At 37.4% G+C, this 18,219-nt stretch overlaps 1 protein-coding gene across 5 annotated transcripts in view; it reads left to right on the top strand.

Annotated features, from left to right (window-relative positions):
• The window catches only part of EPS15 (epidermal growth factor receptor pathway substrate 15), a 66,823-nt gene extending 52,313 nt beyond the window's left edge, over nucleotides 1-14,510 (top strand). For 4 of the 5 annotated variants that reach the window (XM_027894235.1, XM_027894225.1, XM_027894244.1 and 1 more), the window contains 10 exons: nucleotides 907-1,104; nucleotides 1,665-1,739; nucleotides 2,081-2,171; nucleotides 3,449-3,484; nucleotides 4,376-4,512; nucleotides 6,076-6,145; nucleotides 7,168-7,244; nucleotides 7,753-7,915; nucleotides 10,553-10,731; nucleotides 12,613-14,510. In XM_027894235.1, the coding sequence (XP_027750036.1) occupies nucleotides 907-1,104; nucleotides 1,665-1,739; nucleotides 2,081-2,171; nucleotides 3,449-3,484; nucleotides 4,376-4,512; nucleotides 6,076-6,145; nucleotides 7,168-7,244; nucleotides 7,753-7,915; nucleotides 10,553-10,731; nucleotides 12,613-12,759 (1,173 nt within the window). In that variant the 3' untranslated portion in view covers nucleotides 12,760-14,510. The remainder of the gene's footprint in view (nucleotides 1-906; nucleotides 1,105-1,664; nucleotides 1,740-2,080; nucleotides 2,172-3,448; nucleotides 3,485-4,375; nucleotides 4,513-6,075; nucleotides 6,146-7,167; nucleotides 7,245-7,752; nucleotides 7,916-10,552; nucleotides 10,732-12,612) is intronic. The other variant, XM_027894263.1, reaches the window with a different exon arrangement.
• The last annotated feature ends 3,709 nt before the right edge of the window (nucleotides 14,511-18,219 follow it).

Below are 18,219 nucleotides of genomic sequence, written 5' to 3'. Positions count from 1 at the left end.
TGACTGTAATACAGATCTTTTTTTAGTAGGTTTTGTATCAGTACTCCTAATTTTATTGCTCTTGGCTCACAAATAAGGAACAATAGGTGCCTTGGTGCTTTAGGCAAGATTATCTCAGGGTTAGTCTGAGTCACTGTATTTGAAAGACACCTCATGTTGTCTTTGCTGTCACCTGACTTGTGACACATGCAAGGCCAGGAGAACTCTATTAGGTGACTGACCTTCAGGCACTAAATATCTGAACCGTGTTCATTCTTCTACATAATCTGCCAAGTCCAGTCATTCCTTCCTAACTGGCAGGTTGGTTGTAAATGTTTGCTGTGAGGCACTGCATTAAGCACATCGCTGAAATACACACACTTGGAAAGTCACGTGGGAGAAGATGACAAATAAGTCATTTTCCTTCTTGGAAGATGAGAGTTCTAATAAAACAACCTTTATAATTTAAAGTTTAAGGTAGTTGTAAATACATAATTAAAAAAAAAAAAAAAAACACAAAACAAAACAAAAAACCAAACCAAACAAACCCCCAACCAAAAACCCCCAGCAAAACTAAACAAACCCCTGAAAGTTTTGCAACTTTTCTGATGAGTTTGAGTAGAAACAAAGCAACTGATCTTGATGCTGCCAGTGCTGCACTCTGCTTTTTGGCAAAAGGTTCTCAGGTGTGTCCTCCAACCACATTGCACCTCTGCTAAATCAGATTTCTGCTTATCCCTCACACTTCACACTTTGATACAAAGAACAGGGGGATTATTATATTTGCTTTTGAAAATAAGAATTTCAGACATATCATTTTGTTATATTTAACAAAATATTTGTCATGTTATATTTAAAAGGGGATGGTCACATACTGTCTTCCATGTGTTGCCATACTGATGCATGTACATTTATTTCTGTTTACAGGTTCAGACAAAACTTCTTGATCTGAAAGGACTGGAAAACAGCCAATTTAGTTGGCACTCCCAGCCACATAATACACTTGTTAATGGGACTGTGGATCATTGCAGTCTTAGCAACAGCAGCAGTGAAACTGCAAACCTTAATGAGAATGCCGAAAGGGAAAGTGTAGCAGAAGAGGAACAAACAAACAGTGTGTCTCCAGTGAGTAGTGTTGTGCCTGCCTGTTCATGATGCAATGCAGCTGTGAAGTTGGAATAAGTCAAGATTGTATCCAGATTGATTATGTTTTTAAACACTTGCACAAGTGAAATTTCAGAGTATTTTTCTGAGGGACTGTGTTTCCACAATCTGAAAGTTCACAAGCAGAAAAAGAGATAATTTTAGCTTGCCTGGAAAGCGACAATAATTTTTTTTTTCCTGTATTTATTTCCAAAGCAAATATCATAAATTGAATAGGAGAACTAAATGAAATGAGAGCAGCTGTCTCCATTTGGTGGAACAAGAATAAAATAAGGAATAGTACAGAAAACCTAAAACTGTCTTGCTTTAAATGTTCCTCCTTATGTCTCAGTAGATTCTTGACTGATTTATTTTTTTAAAACTTTCACAGGGTTTATGGAACACTTCAGTATGTTCTAGAATAAGTATGAACCTCTTGAAATATGCTTTAGTATATTCTATGATTCTTTTTAATACTTACATTTTTTTGGTGCAGTTTTGTGTTTACTTATTTATGGTGAATTGCTTTTATCCTTGTACAGATAAGGAATAGTCCTGAAACAGCAGCCTCTGTTGTAGAAGAGAAAGAGACCCCAACTGCAACTATTACCAAAAAAGTGAGTTTGTCCAGGTTTTGGGGGAGGAAGAAGTAAGTTTAAAAAGTCCTTATTAACTGTTTCAGGCTTGGATCATGGTCATGATAAATAAATAAATAAATAAATAGTTACTTCTTACTGCTTTTATTTAGAGTGTGATGCCATGAAAATATTTTGTCTCCTGAAGCAGGCGGGTTGTTGAGAAATATTTTGGCTCTCTCCATTGATGAATTATGAATTCCAGCTGTCACTTTGCTTTAAGCTTTAAGAAACCACTAAATGGTAACAGGAGATGACATAAGTGTTTTCTGTCCTGCAAGTCTTAAAAATTTAATACCTTTCTCTCCTTTTGCATTGCCCAGGAAGATCCATTTGATGCTGAATCTCATCCCTTGCCTGATCTGGTTTCTGAAGCCAGCTTAGAGTTCTTCCAGTCTGACCCTTTTGTTGGCAGTAAGTAAATATTTCTCTCTAAGTGCAGACTTGCAGAAACAGGTGACTTCTGTGAATACATCAGTCTCATCCTCACCTTGAAACTGTTCTTTATAGAATAAATCTGAAGATGTGTGAGTGACAGGAGTGTGAGTCAGTAGCATTACAAAAATCGACATTATAGAAATGAGTGTTCTGGGGTGTTTCTCCTTCCTTCATTTGGGCTTTCTAATTAGCTGTGAAAATTGCTCCTTTCCCTTACTGCTCTTCCTGAGTGCTGCTCTCACCCCAACCCCTCCCTCCCCCTGCCCTCGTGGCTTTTTGGCCTGAAAGGTGTGGGCCTTGGTGTGATCCGTGTGGTGGCACTAATCTAATTTACAGCACCAACCCACAAACGGGTCAGTGGAGGGTTCACTGAGCTGTGGTGTGGGGAGGGTGTGGGTGGTTGGGAATGAATGGCTGTGCCCTACTTATGGTGAGTTTGGCACTCAGGAAAAGGTAATGTGGAACTGCACCATCTGTTCGTCTCAGGGAAGTGCTCGGCTTTATTTTAAGAACTTGCCGCTGACGAATGCTGTGGCTCTGCTTTTTATTTTCTTATGGAAGAAATGGAGCCAGTTGGAGAAGGGGAGTTAATTTGAATTAACTGCTGAAGCAGATGTTTTCAGCTACATTAATATGATTTTACACGCTTTCAGAATCAACATGGTCTGATCAATTTAGCTTGTGTCGCTTGGAAGGGAAAACAAGCTAAATTTGTTTCAGATCACTTGGCTTCTGAAAGAATGTCAGTGGAGATTTAATATTTTTAGTGAGTAAATTAAACTAATTTAAAACAGCTTGAATGTTTCTGTCTAGATATTGCTTGATCTTTGTTTAAGTTGAAGTGGTCCTTATGTAGCATACGACAAGGCCTTTCTTTCAAGGAGAAAGGGCTGTGTGTTAGTAGCCAATTTTTTGGGCTTTATGTGCTCAGAATGTTCAGGGTAGATATCTACAGCTAAGAGACAGTATGTATGTCTCTCAGATACAGATGAGGAAGTAGAAATGATGTAGTTGGAATCATGCACCCAGTACAGAAAGGAACACTTAGGAGCTGCAATCCACAGTGCTTGTGGGAATTAATCAAAACTGGGGCTCATACCAGTAGTTAGCCTGGATTATTGCAGTGGTAAATACTGCCTAATGTGGGTGCTCGTGGACAACAGCCAACTGCTTGGATGGCTGCTTTTGTGTGTGTGTATCATGATTGTGATAAGCTGCTTAACGAATATTTGCTTTTTTTTTTTTTTAAACAGGTGATCCCTTCAAAGATGACCCCTTTGGAAAAATTGGTAAATAACTTTGTAACTTCTAACGCGTTTGTTTTTTTCTAAATGGTTGCCACTAGAATGAAACCTAAAGGATTCTTATTAGTATGGGGGGAAAAGTGTCACCGCTTTCAGAGGGGAAAAAAAGGGTGGAAATGTCACAAAAGGTCACTATAGGATATAGATGGTAGTAGCAGCTGGCCCCTTGCTTAAAGCTTCTCAGAGAAGCCCATTGCCACTGAACTTTGCTCTTGTTGTAGTACCCATAGTTAGGATTTCTGTATGTGAAGATGGTAAACAGAAGGCCCCAAACTCTTGCTGCCTGTTTTGTATGCAAAAAAGTAGGACCATGCTCTTTTAAAGGCTCTTAACCTACAACTTGGTTTAGAACTAAGTACTGAAAAGGTGGGAAGTCTCTCTTTAGACTGACTTTATATGCAATGTCATTGCACTGTTTGCTGAACCCTGGATGGAGCTTTTTTGCCGCCTGAATTGATGGCAAAAGAAGCAAAATAACCAGTGGGAAGGCATTAACAAAATAGCATTGAGCACCAAGTGCCAGATAAGAAATATCAATTGTGTCTGGTGAATAAAGGAGAGGAGGGCAGGAGAGTTCTGATAAACATTAGGTTCTGTAAAAGTGCTTCATTTTTAGGAGATTTGATAGTGAACCCCTATGCTGAGATGATTTGGGAACTGAACCAGTGTTTTCATGACGTGCAGAAAGTGTTGGCTTCTCTGATGTTTTGAATCACAGAATGCAAATTATTCACAGATGAATATCATACTTCAAAGGTCCATGCTCTTAAACGTGTCACTTTGCGGCAGTGTGAAAAAAGCAATATATTGTTTAGTTTTGAGGATATCGAGCTAAGGAAAGCAAGCAGAAATGTTAAGGAGATATTTACTTTTTAGATCCCTTTGGTGGTGATCCCTTCAAAGGCTCAGACCCTTTTGCAGCTGACTCTTTTTTCAAACAATCCTCCACCGACCCTTTTGTGACTGCTGGCACTGATCCATTTAGCACTGCAGACAACAGTAATAATATCACAGTAAGTTTGGTATCATACCTTTTACTTCATTCTGTATGTGATCTGCACAAAATAACCTATTTTGTACTTTCAGACATGCCTTAAAAAATTGATATTCACCAGTCATATCGATAAAGGTTTCCTCTGATCCCCTGGCTCTGTCTTGTCTTTTTTGTGTCCTAGTTTCTAGAAATAGTCACAGGTGAAATAGAAGTAAAAGTAAAAACATTTTAAAAATGTTTCATTGTGGAGCTTCATTGCTCCACAGCTAAGAGCATTTGACAATAATGAATTAAGCTCAGTTGGTAGTTGATGGAACTTAATAAACTTGGAAAGAAACCCGAGATTAATCTCACCGTGTCATGTTGAGACACTTGACTTTTGCCTCCGTACCCAACAGGATCAAGAAGTATGTTCTGTGTTTTATCTGAAATCTGGTGTGGTGTGGGGTTTCCCTGTGGAAAAGCCACATTGTTCTGTAGCTGTATGTTTGGGATTTTGGGGGGGTTTTCTAATGAGTGTCACTGAAGCCCTCTCATAACATGGAGCTTCTCACTGAATGTACCTCTTTCAAGTGTACTTCAGTGTAACTTTTAGCTGTCCACATTATAGCTGAGCAGCTGTTGAATAGTCTTGAGCCTTTAATAAGGTAGAGTTGGGCATAAAACCCTCTCTGGGGTTAGAACTTATTGAATATATAATATTTAAAGCTAAAGATAGACAATCTCAGCAGCTAAAATTCTTCATGTCATTATCTCCGTTCTTTTGCCATCTCCTTTCCTTCTCACTGCTGTTTCTGTTCATACCTCACTTCCAACTTTGTGTGTGTATAAAATATGCATAGACATATCTAAAGCTTAGATACATGTTGATTAGAAAGCAAGATAAGTGCACCCACAGCAGCCATGAGAGTGAGAAATGCCTGCACCTGACAGTGGTGATCCTGTCCCTCCCCCTGGTGTGCATCTTAAGCAGATCTCAAGGTCGTATTACACACCACAGCCTAAACCTCCAACCTTGAAAATTAGGTTTCAAGAATCTTTAATACTTGGCCCCATTAAGACTTTTCAAAGTCTTAATATTCTAATATAACCAGATCTTGCTCATAATACAGTCTGATAATAATTACAGAAGAGGAATAAAAAAAAGGAGGTCAGAGCTGTGGGATTACCAGTGGATTCTTGAGATCTGTACCTCTGAACAGAAATGATGCATTCATCCTAAATGCTTTACCACACACCTCTGGAGTGTTGTTATCTTGTAGTTGTATTTTCATGAAGATAGCTCTGATTGTAGAAATCTGAGACTACAATGAGTGGTAGATATTCTTAACTCTTGCATTAGTTGTTACCAAGTGTGTTGCACATATTGTACCTTTTTTTCCATCCTTTGAAAGAATTAATCAAAACAATGAGGAGGAGTTTCTGTTAACAGACTTGTTTTCTGATGCTGCTGAAAAAAGCTACTTCCAAAATGTTTTATCTTAAAACTTCTAAGTTGAAATAAATCGTGATTGTATTCTTAGACTGAGGAATCTTTTAAGCTGAAAAACAAATTTCCCTCCAAAGGAATTTTTTATTTTAGACAGAGATATCAAAGAAGAATGACCCTTTTGCTCCTGGTGGAACAACTGTTACTACATCAAATGATCTAGGTAAAATTAGATTATACACATCAAACTTCTTGGGGTTTATTTTTATTTGCTTTTACATGCTTTTGTTTTTAGTCTTTTAACTGAATTTACAACAGAGCATTTTAGGGATTTTCTACGTTTTCTGAATTTTAGTTTTTCTGACATAAGGTGCCAGTTTGCAGAGGGGGATTTTTGTAAACCAGAACTGCCTCTCTGTCTGTAGCCTGTATCACTGAAGACTGATTCCACAAAAAATGTTCCTCTGCTTTACCTAAAGCTGGTACAATATCCTGATCTAAGTGTTTGGACTATTTGGATGGTTCGTGCTGCTTCCCATTAGGGTTGTTTTCAGAGATTTCTTGGTACTTTCTAAGTAACATACAAGATAACTTTGTGCTATGAGATGTGGGATAGAGTAACTACTTCATCAAGAATTTTTGCTCCTACATTTGCTCCTTCTGTTTTGCTGTGACCCTCTCTCATCTGAGGGCTAAAAATGTTCTAGGGAAGACTCTTGTCTCGTGTTTTCCCAAGCTGCACTGACAAGTGATAATCCAAAACGTGAATCCACATGTGATTTTGTATTGTAGACAGAAGTGAGCTCTTTTTCATGTTCACATATATATATCTATCTATATATTTATATATAGATAGATATGTGTATTTATGGGTGCATGCACACAAAAAACCCCTTTGTGTGTATACATACATGTATCTCAGCAGAACATCCAGTAGTATAGTTATCTAATACTTTCAGTGAAATTTAACTTTTTTTAATGTAGGAAAACAGAAGACCAGTATTTCTTTTGAATTACTCCCTGTCCAGGAGATTTGTTATTCTTAATTGGAAGTTGACACTCAGAGTTTTTGTAAAAGCGACTTAATAACCTGAAGTGCTCACCTCATAAAATACTTCGCTTGAATTAGTCTGTGCTGCAAACTATGTAACAGTTGCTACTTTGCAGTGGGATTTTTTTTTTTTTCAGTGTCTTTCATATTTAGCTTTTGATCTCATTCTGTGTGCTTGATTTGTGTGTATTTAGCTGCAGACCCCTTTGCCTCCCTGTTTGGAAGTGAATCCTTTGAAGGTGGCTTTGCTGACTTCAGCACGCTGTCAAAGGTAATGTGAAGCTGCTGCTGCCACAGAAAATGCATGAAACTGCAGTGACAAGACATTCTCTACCAACAGTTTCATTACAGTTTTGCCACTACTAAAAATTTATAATGGCTGACTTTCTTGAAGAAGAGGTCTTGGTAGTAAATTGTCTTGTCCTGCAGTTCCACTGGGAAGAATGCAGTGTAATCTTTGTGGGTTTTTTTTCTCTCTTATTGAAGTGATATTATAATTTATGTATTTATTTGTAAATTTGCTGAGCTTAACTGCAGAAGTATTACTTTTGAATGTTTAAACTGCATTCAGTTTTATAGTGCTGTACACACTAACCATTCCTAATTTTTCTTTATTTTCAACCTTCTGGAGCACGTGGATGATATGTGTAAAAACAAACAAAAGTATTATCTTTTGTCTTAGCCCAAACTTTCAGTTCTGAATTAATATTTCATTCTTGAAGAAACAGTATAGTAGGATTGCACTGAAAATGTGTTTGTTGCTGTTTTCTTTGTTGAAGGCCAACAATGAGGATCCCTTTAGCTCTTCCACGTCAGGCTCTGTCAGCAGCGTGATCATAACTAAAAACTTATTTGAGGAACCACCAGCTAAAAATGAGGATGTTCCTCCTGCACTGCCCCCCAAGACAGGAACTCCCACCAGGCCCTGCCCACCACCACCTGGTAAGAGCTGATAGTGAGAAGGATTAACAATCAGCTGCTGAGAGTTGGCAGTGGGACAGTCACAGTGAGGGGATGGTGAAGGGTCTGACTCTAAAATGAATGAACAAGCTGTGGAATAAATCCATTCCTGATCTGTTGGTCAGGATTTAGAAAACAGGAAAAAAGAAAACTTATTACAAGTATGTGCAAGAACACAGCACAGCTGCAAATTAAAAGGTCACTGATGTGATACACTGTGAATCTTGCATTAAATTATGTTCAAAGTGAGAATTTATTGTGTTTTATCCATAGCAAAGCCTTCGTGTTTAATGCAAAATTAATTAAATAGAGTTAAATGACTGGCTCAGCTTTTCAGATTAACTTTTTCCAGGTGGCCTTGCCAGAGGTCTGTAGCAGTAACAGTAATAAACACAAGTTTCCTGGGCTGTTTTCAGTGGTAGTGGAGTCCTCTGGGATACTGCGTGGCACAAACCACTCTGATTTCCAGAAAAGACCATGATTATCAGAGATAAGCAACACCTTGTAGTTGCAACAACCTCTTGTTACAACAGACTCCTCACTCTCAATTATTTTGCAAAGATAGGAAAATATGTTACTAGTATTCCTTTTTAAGTTTCTGTCCTCTGTTTCATTGTCTTAAAAAACTTTACTGCATCATTTTTTTTTCACTATTACACTGTATGGATGAATTCTAAGGTGTTTGGAAAACTGTAGCGTGAAACTTAAACAACTATTCAATTTTCCTCAAAAGCAGAACACAGATGTAGGAGTGTTAATACTGGAGTTTAAACTCAGGTGTTCAGTTTCTAAAGTTGGTGTGAGATCTGGTTCATGCCAATGCCTTGCAAGTCATCAGTTTCCTTGTAAATAGTATTAAAACAGCTGACATGGGAAGTGATGGTATTTGAATGTTTGATGTTGGTCCTTATTTAAACAGAAAAAGGATTTCTGACTTGGTTGTATGGGAATGCCTGTGGCATGGTGCACTTTTGGAATGCAAGCTTCTAGGGACAGAACAGCAGCATCCTTAACAGTAGAGGACCAGAGAAAAATAGCCTGTTTTGAAATGCACAATAAACATGTGGTTATCTTGATAACCACTTCAAATAAATTGATTTCCTAATGGAAATAAAAAGTGGAGATGTTTATCTATTTTTAATTATTCCCTTAGTCTGACTGAAAACAAGGGAATGCTTTTTCAAAGAAATGCCCAAAAATCTTTCTCTTAATTCTTCATGCTACTGGAAAATGTGTAGAAGGGTTGTTGCCTCTGAATTCTCTTGCCTCTCTAGGTACTGAGAAGTACCTCCATTTCTTGATTTTGGGAGAGATTTAGAGATTGTTTATTTTATATTCTTACAATAATTAATCTTTCCTGTGCAGAAATAAAATTCCCTGGAAGTCATTTGGAGTGCTTCTCCCACATTATTCAAGAAAGATGCATTTTTTGCCAATAATAGAATCATAGAATCACAGAACGGTTTGGGTTGGAAGGAACCTTAAAGATTATCTTGTTCCACCCCCACTGCCAAGGGCAGGGACAACTTCCACTAGACCAGGTTTCTTCAGAGCCCCATCCAAGCTGATCCTGAACACTTCCAGGGATGGGGCAGCCACAGTGTCATCATCAGTTACAGACGGAACATCATCAGTGAGTGAGAGCTATTGTGGCAAGATTATCTGCGAAGTGCCTAAGTAAATCATGCCTTCCCAAGGGGGTATTCTCTAAATCCAAATTAAAATCTCTTTTGGTCTGATGAAAGAATTTTTAGGCTAACTTATAACAGTGATATGCAAAATAATAAGCACTTCGGTTGAATTCTGAGTTTTAATCAAAAATGGCAACAGAAGCAAGTTTTGAAATACAACGTTAGTGTGGAACCACTTGCAGAACCTGATAGCAGAACTCAAGGAACTGCACTGGATCCTCTTCTGTGAACAGTAACACACAGAGACAGCGCTGGGATGAAATTCAGCTCAACTGTTCTTATAAATATTTGGGTTAATGTCCTCAAAGGTGTTGAAACCTGACTGAGGTTAAGTTGAAAAAAGAACAAAATTAGTGGAGCTTGTCCCTGATTCTGTTTATTTGCAGCTACTTAGGCAAGAATTAACAAAATAGTTCAGCCTGTGATCATACTCTCTCATTCTGTTAGTTTAAAAACTGCAGGAGTTCCTGGTGTTAGGATAGTGAGAGGACATGGAGTTTTGAGGACTTAGACATATATGATTATATATTTCTGGTCTCTGAATGAAATTGTGTTAACTTGATCCAAACAAAGAATAAAAGAGCCTTACTGGAATGATCACAGACAGTTGATGAGCAGAAAAAATACTGTGCTGATAGAATAGATGCTCAAAACTTTAGAAATTCTCTTGCCAAAATAATTAAAATCTAACTTGTGTTCCTGAATCATTAACATACATGTGTTCCTTTTTACATGATTACCCTTTCAGAAACTATGGACCCTCATTTTTTAAACTGCCAGCCCTTCCTCTGAAGTTACAATTCCACTAGTTCATGGGAAGAGGTTGCATCCCAAGTAGCTTTTGAATTGTTTGGGTTTTTTTTTTACTAGTTTTGGCAATGTTATTACCTGCTATCCTAAATTCATTTTAAATTCATTTTAATCTAAGGGAAAAGACCTATCAATCAAATAGACTCTTCAGATTCCTTTAAACCGAGCGATCCATTTCAGCCTTTCCCTACCCCAGACATTCCCAAAGAGCAAGAAGCAAATCTTTTCTGTGATCCATTTGCTCCCACCAGCATCAGTAAAGAGGCTGACCCCAACAATTTTGCAAACTTCAGTACTGTGAGTAAACACTTTTTCCGTTTGTTTCGGTATAATGGCAGCTTTGAAATGTTCACACTGAAGTCTTCAGTCTAATTTCAAACATTAGAACGTATCCCATGTACAAAAGGGATATTGCTTCCAGTTAAAACAGTGTTTACATTTGGTTTACAACTGAGGCTGTCCTAAACCAAAATACTGCAAAATGTTATGGCTAATGTTTAAATTGCCTTGGTTTTATGAGTTTTTTTCGTGGAGGCCTCCTAGCTTGTAGAAAATAGGACTTTAAAAATATCTGTATTCTAGGGATTATCCATTTTATCAGTGTGTGCTGATAAAATTACATGTCTATAACAAGCACACTGTTAACTCTGCAGTTAAAAATAATGCAAAATGTGATTTTAGTTTAGCTGTCACTGAACTGTTTGGTCGTAATTTTAATGTACTGAAATACTGATAAACAGCCTCTTAACACTGTATATTAATGAAATATAACTTGTTGAGTTTTGAGTGGCTAGTAAATTCTGGACTGATGTTCAATGCAGTAAAAAGTAGTAAGTGTCTCTTTATAACCAGAATTCATTTCATAGAAATCCTGGTGTCCAAGCAGTAGAAGCAAATCTAAAGGTTTGTGCATGCCTATATATTATTTTTTTTCTTTTGAGCTTTTGCAAGTAGGATATTTTAAAGACATCCTCTCACTTTCAAGCCTGATACCTGTTAAATGCAATTTGCATTTACAGTATCTTGACCATACTGCTTTTTTTCTGTTCAGGCCTAATAAATATATGCTTGATGGAAGTAAACTGAGGATTGTCAGGCTCTCAGAATAGACTTGCACTGGTTGGTGTGTCTTGTAGCATGATAACTTCTGAAATGTGGTTATTGATCTGTGTTATTAGTTAGAGGGACTGAGAAGCCAGTTTGGAGAAGACCGTGTGGAGAAAGTAAAGAATGGTCTTTATCTTTGTGAAGGAAAAAATATTCTTTCCCACCTGCAATTACTGAAAATATTGAGTAAACTGTGGAGAAAACTGAAGTGTTTCTACATTTATTTCCCAAAGAAGCATTTCGAAGCAAAGAGTAGCTGGAGGGGATGATATGATAACCCTTTCAGAGTTAATGTTGATGAAGAGATGGGCTTCACCTACCTCTTAGTTTTTCTGCATGTTTACTAGAAACAAACTTTAGCATAATCTTTCGTATTTTATTTAAGATAAACTTATTTAAATTACTTAAACTCTATTTAAGATTAACTGTCTCTAATTTATCATCATTGTACCACAGATATTTAGTTCACATTCCTCTCACATCAATATACATGGAAATAATCTTCTTTTTCCCCCTCTCATATCATGCTGACCTTTCTCTGTATGACTACTAAAGCTTCTAATTACCTTATTATTTTGCTGCTTCTTGGCAGAACTCTTTTCTTTCATGTACACATTCAAAAACAGTCAGTCTACAGCTAAATGTCTGCAGTCATTGTCACCTGGAAAAATCATCCTTAATGAAAGCAGGGTAAATCAGGATGGCCTAGTACTGTGCATAGGGATGTGTTTTGCAAAATGTTCTGATTTACTGAGTTTTTCTTGTATAGAGTGGGTTTGAATTGTAGCACTTTCTGCTCAGTAACATTTTTGAAACTTAATACTGAATTTTGAAACATGGCATATTTCATTAAAATACATCAGTTGGATGGCTTGGAAGCAGTTCATAGTAGTTAAACCTTAGACTAAGCCAATCTTAATAATGTGTTACAACTAAAAACAAGTAATATTTTGAAGACTAGAATATATACAATTATTGGAAAACTGTAATCATTGCTTGTAACAAGAACTTGGACAGTCATAGTTATCTCTGCATTATTAATCTGATTTATTTTGTCTTTTAAAAACACAGTATTCCACTGAGGAAGACATGATTGAATGGGCTAAGAGAGAAAGTGAGAGAGAAGAGAAAGAAAGATTGGCAAGACTAAAACAGCAAGAGCAAGAAGACTTGGAACTGGCTATTGCACTCAGTAAATCTGAAATATCAGAAGCATGAAGTTTAGAATAAGATTTTATCTCATATAAACTGTTTTGTCCCTTTTCCTGAATACCTAACCTATTTAAATGTTAATCAGAAAATGCATATATACAAGAAACTATGAAAGGTTTTAAATTTCTGAAAGTGATGTGAATGTTTCTGCTAAATTCAATCCTTTTGGCTACTGTTTGAGTAACTGTTAAGTTTAGCATTCAATTCCTCTCAAGTTTTCAGGAGAACAAAGTACTTTTCCCAGCTGAAAGCAAAATCAGTTTAAAATGCAGATAGAGAGATTGTGATTTGACTGTAATCTATCAGCAGTTGGTAATTGAGCATAAAGTGAACACAGCAATTATTCTGTCGGGGCTGACTGTCTTCCATCAAGCAGTTAGTCATTGCAAACCTTTTATCCTTCTGAAGAGGTTTTAGTAATGCCAGAGTTGTGGAGTGCTTTATTTTACATGTATGCATATGGATTTTTCTCCTCATTGAAGATTTTATGTTTGATTTGACATAATCTTCACAGAGTCTACATCAGAAAGAGCGTGTCTTTCTGAAACCTTCTTTGCTTTTACTTGCATGGTCATAGGTTTTGAGACAGGCCTGTTATTTTGTTTTATAAGGCAATTAAGCTGAAGATTCATGTGCATTTGCTGTTGGCTAAGGTGACTGTCAAATTGTGAGACCCCACTGCTGTTGGAGCCACTTTTGCCTGTTAAATATGCAGCTGAACTGGCAAGTTAATAAGTTCCATTTGAAATAGGATTGAGAATAGAAAGAAAAAACAGGTAGTCTGATTTCTATTTTTTTTTTTTAACAACAGTTGTTTTCTGTGTATGTAATTTATTGAATGCCAACTGATAGTTGCACCTTAAACGGAATGATTTCTGAATGGTCACTGAGTCAGAGTAGGATTGATAGAATGTTAATGAAAATAACTTAATGAAAATAACTTATTGTTCATTTTGAAAGAATTCTATTTGGAAAATCAGTTTCATTAAAATAATTCCAAAAAGAATAATCTTGTGCCCTGTCTAAGAAAAATCAATGATGGCAGCATAAACATCTTTTTTTTTCTTGCACTTTTAATCTGTGGTATTTCTTTCGAGGAAATCAAAGTGTTTCAACACACAGCACTGGGGCAAACGGGGAGAACTCAGCCATGTTTCAGTATATTTAAGCTCTTCCCATTACCTATCAATGCTGCTGTTGCCTGAGTTTAAAGGGGTTTCAATTTTTAAGGAAAAAATGAGTAACCTGACTGGGATAGGTTTTTCTTTTGCACTGGGAGATGAGCGTTTGAACACCTGCTCAAAAAAAGTAACTTAAAATTTTGGAAGTATTAAATAGTTACAACTTATCTTTTACATCTTTGTAATGAGTGTACACTAATCTTGCAAATCGTATGCTTAACTGGATTACATAGTTTCTTATCTTTTGTTAAAAATGTATACTCAGTGGACCAACACGATATTATATGTATATATTATATATATATTCCTGCTTTCCTTTACGGAATTTAAAGTTTTGAGTCATTTGATGTTACATTTCATGTTACTGACTCTGACTATAGTACTTTTACTCAGACTACCAACAAACCACTGCTGTGAGCTAAAATGGCATTACTTTACGGAGTTTTAACTGTTTGTTTTTTTTAAACAACTTGTTCAGGTGGGATTAGCCTCTATTTATAGACTTCCCTTTTGTTTAAAAATTCTAACAATAGCCTGTAATTATGAAGAAATAAAGTTTAAGTACATAAATGTGAACTGTTTGCCTGTTTTTTCAAGAGGGTGCTGTGATCTGTAAAGCAACAAGTGAATGTAATGCAATATAAGGTGTTCTAGTCGTAGCCTGGTGGGAGTGGGTTAATTTTCAGAGAGAGGTTAGCTGAAGTGCACACTAATCCCAGCTGTCACTTGCTTCATCAGGAGTTGGGGCAGCTTCAAAGAGAATTCAGGCTACTCTTGCCCCAGGATTTCTGCCTCCACAGGGGTTGCAGAGCCCAAATGTTTAGATACTTTAGGTTTGTTTGTGAAGATATGGAAGCATCCTCTACTGGCTGCTGCCAGCATACAGGAGAGATCTTTGATTTGACCCACCATATATGATCCTTTTGAGTATGTCTGTCAGCATAATGTGTCCCCCTATGTCAAGGCGTGGAGTGCTTGGTCAAAGATTTAGGTGTTCCAACAACCATTTACATGTGTCTTTGATCCTTTTGTTACAGTAGTGCTGGGTTTTAATAGACTCATCTAAGTGGACCCAAATCAGTTGGATAAGGCAAGGTAATATCTTCATTAATTTTGTCAGGTTCACGCACACTCTTGAGGCCACTTGAAGCCGCCTGTGGGCTCTCCATTCTTTTTCTCTTTTAAATCTCCAATCAAGTTTCCATCTCAGATTCACTTTGCCTCTGGTTGTGCTGCTTTCAACCCCCTTTCCCCTCCAAACTGTGTGCAGTCCATTTCTCTCTTTATGATAAAATTGAAGGTGGTTGCTAATCATTTTGACTAATTTGATATCCTCTTTTCACTGTCTGACTTCCTACATGATGATGTTCTGTCACGTAAAAGTTTCTGTTGCATTCACAGGATCCCTTTGAACTCTAGAGAGATTACCTCATGTCTGGCAGATGCATTGGACACTTGACAGTTATGATTCCAAGGCAAGTTATCTGAATCCACTTAACTAGAAACTGTACTGGACAGTGTACAGGGGATGAATGTTAAGTCTGTTGCATCACTCTGAAGGACTGACAAGGAATAAAATGGCAGTAGTAGTGCTTGATGAAGGAACTGACACTGGGCTGAGCAGGATTCTCTAGAAAGCCATCTGCTTCAGCACAGTGGACTTTATACCAGGAGATTTGATGTGACAGTGAATGCAAACCCTTCTGCTTGATACTGAAAAGCTGTTGTGTTTGACCTCAGTGTTGGACTTACCTGTGTCTTTGGCCTTTCCCACCTGATGCCTCTGCTGTGGGTCACCTCTTCCAGAAATAGCATCCAGCTGTCAGAACTGTGTTGCCTCTTGCTGTTTCCACAGTAACTTCTCATCCATTTCATTCACCTACTTAAGTTTAAATTGGCTGTTTCAGAATCTGAATATTTTGCAAAATTATGAGTTTAGTATTGGAATGTTTCAGTCAGGCTTTAGCCTGAATCTTCAAAGCCATTGAGTGCATGGATGTGCAACCTCCTGTTCTTGCAGTACTGACAGAACTGAAGGGGATTTGTTTGCCTTGAGCAATTATAAAACAAAAGTCAGTGTCAAATTAGAGTGTCAGCAGTTCATACTGGAAGTAGACAGTAATTTTCCCAAACTGAAGATCCTTCCTGATGCAAGTTTGAAGCTCCTTCCTGTAGGTAGAGTGGAGCTTTAGTTGCCTGTGTGAGAGTTACTGACCTCTTGAGTTCTCTGCAGAGTTGTGTTTCCAGGGAGCTCTGAGACTAAAATGAAGAAAGCTGCAGAACTGGAAAGAAAGGGAGGGAAGACAGTGTAATGGTAAGGAATTTCTCAAGTGAGGGAAAAGTCAGGGAGGGGGAAAAAAAAAAGAAAGTAAAAATATTTTCCTTTTGTGCTTATAGACTCAGATTAATATGAGAACTCCTATTGGGGGTTTTTGTGGGAAGCTTCACAGTAAATTTTGGCCTGTGACTGTTATCCCAGGAAAGATGGAAAGGACCTTTTAATTTGTCAGGTGACAAGCCATCAAGTCTAGGTCAGTAATATCAGTCATTTTCGTCCACAATTTCTACAGAAACAGACAAAAAAATTCATACTTAACAGCAGCTGCATTGCTGTTCCTTGCTCAGAATACTTCAAAATTCCTGCTGTGCTAAAATGGAGAGATCTGAAGCTGCCTGGACCTTAAGATTTTAACTGAAAACAAAGAGCATTAGTTTTCAGAGCAGGTGATCAGGTAGCTGATAGATGGAAAAATGCTGCATTGTTTGGATGTGTGTTCAGGAGGTCAGGATGTTGTTTCTAGTTATCTCTTGCTGATTTAGTAAATGAGTTTGGACAAACCACTTAATGCTAACACATTTCCTGTTTTCTAAGTGATAATGGGTCTAATAGTGTATTGTGCAACTGCAGTAATCTGGAAAGACAATCTTATGCAGAGTACGAGGAATTTTATCCCATTTTACTTGTGGGTATCCTGTAGGTAGGAGAGATGTTCTAAGGTGTTTTCTTTGCTGGTATAAGCAGCCAGTTGCACTCCACGACTATACAAATTACTGGAAACAGATCAAGAATTTAACAGAAGTGCTGCTTGGAACAAGATACTTGCTTGAGGATTTAGTTTGCTGGTCATAGAGGGAGAGATTCTTACCTTTGACTTCAGAGGTCTGTCCCAGCAAGAGATCCTGTAACACTGCAAGCTGTCAGCTGTGGCAGGTTTGCACCTGACAGACTCATCCTGATCCACTCAGACTGGTTTTCCTGCGTGGCCAGACTCATAATGTATTCTCTTGAGACTATGTAGCATTGAACTTCTTGTATTCAAAGCAAGAAAAGGTCTTTGGGATTGTTTTCCATAAAATGAATTATCTCCTGGGATGCTACCTTAACAGGTGCAGTCACTTATAAAGAAAAAACTAATTTTGAAAGACTCAGTGGATTTTTCTGTAAAATCCTTCTTGTAGGTTTTTTTTTATACTTATCTGAAGCTCTATTAGTACCTTGGTTTTTAAATGCTCTTCTGTTAATAGAGGTTATGGTCTTTGAGTTCCAAACAGTTCTGAGGAGTTTGGAGTATGAGTCTCATTTTGGGCCCAGTAATAACTTTTACTGAATAATTATTTTGGTTGAGGTTCAAACCAGTGACCCTGAATGCTGAAAACTGCATGTAAAGTACTTGTTGAATATTATATATTGAAAGTCTCTAATTTTCCCTAATATGCTATCCGTTCATCTTAAAATATTTATTTTACTGTCAGATATTAAAAGCACAACTATTCTCAAACATACAATAATATGCAGTAGGGAATGACTAATTCAAACTGCAGTTAAACTAATGATGCAGATTTCTCCGTTTTAGCTTTTTTTAACTTTGTCACTACAACATAGAATTCCTAAGAGTTGTAAAAACAATTCAGAGTATATTCAGGGGTGGTTACTAATAAAAATGTTCTTGAGGTTAAATATGTCTGGCTATTGAAAATGGGCTGTGTCTAAAGCGCAGAACTACACAGAAAGTTTTGCTTCACTTGAAAGCCGTGAGCTGGAATGTATGAGCTTCACAATTCAAAAAATTAAATTTACGTAAACAGGTATTTTACATTGAGAAATGTGGTTTTGCCTGTGTACAAGAATAGCTCTGTGGAGGTGCTTGTCACCACTCCTCACACTATCACTCACTGAGATAAAATGTTTGATTTAGGTAAGACCATCATGACGTCTTGCCTGCTGTCAGACTAAGGAGTCACTCCTAAGTCGATGGATGTGCTCGCCGTCACTTATCTTGGCTCC

The sequence above is a fragment of the Empidonax traillii genome, unplaced genomic scaffold, assembly GCF_003031625.1.
Source record: "Empidonax traillii isolate 1590-97213 ecotype Southwest subspecies unplaced genomic scaffold, ASM303162v1 scaffold15:size5535645, whole genome shotgun sequence".
Lineage (NCBI taxonomy): Eukaryota > Metazoa > Chordata > Aves > Passeriformes > Tyrannidae > Empidonax > Empidonax traillii.
Note: the sequence above shows the minus strand (reverse complement) of the source record. Positions and strands in the feature narration are given on the sequence as shown.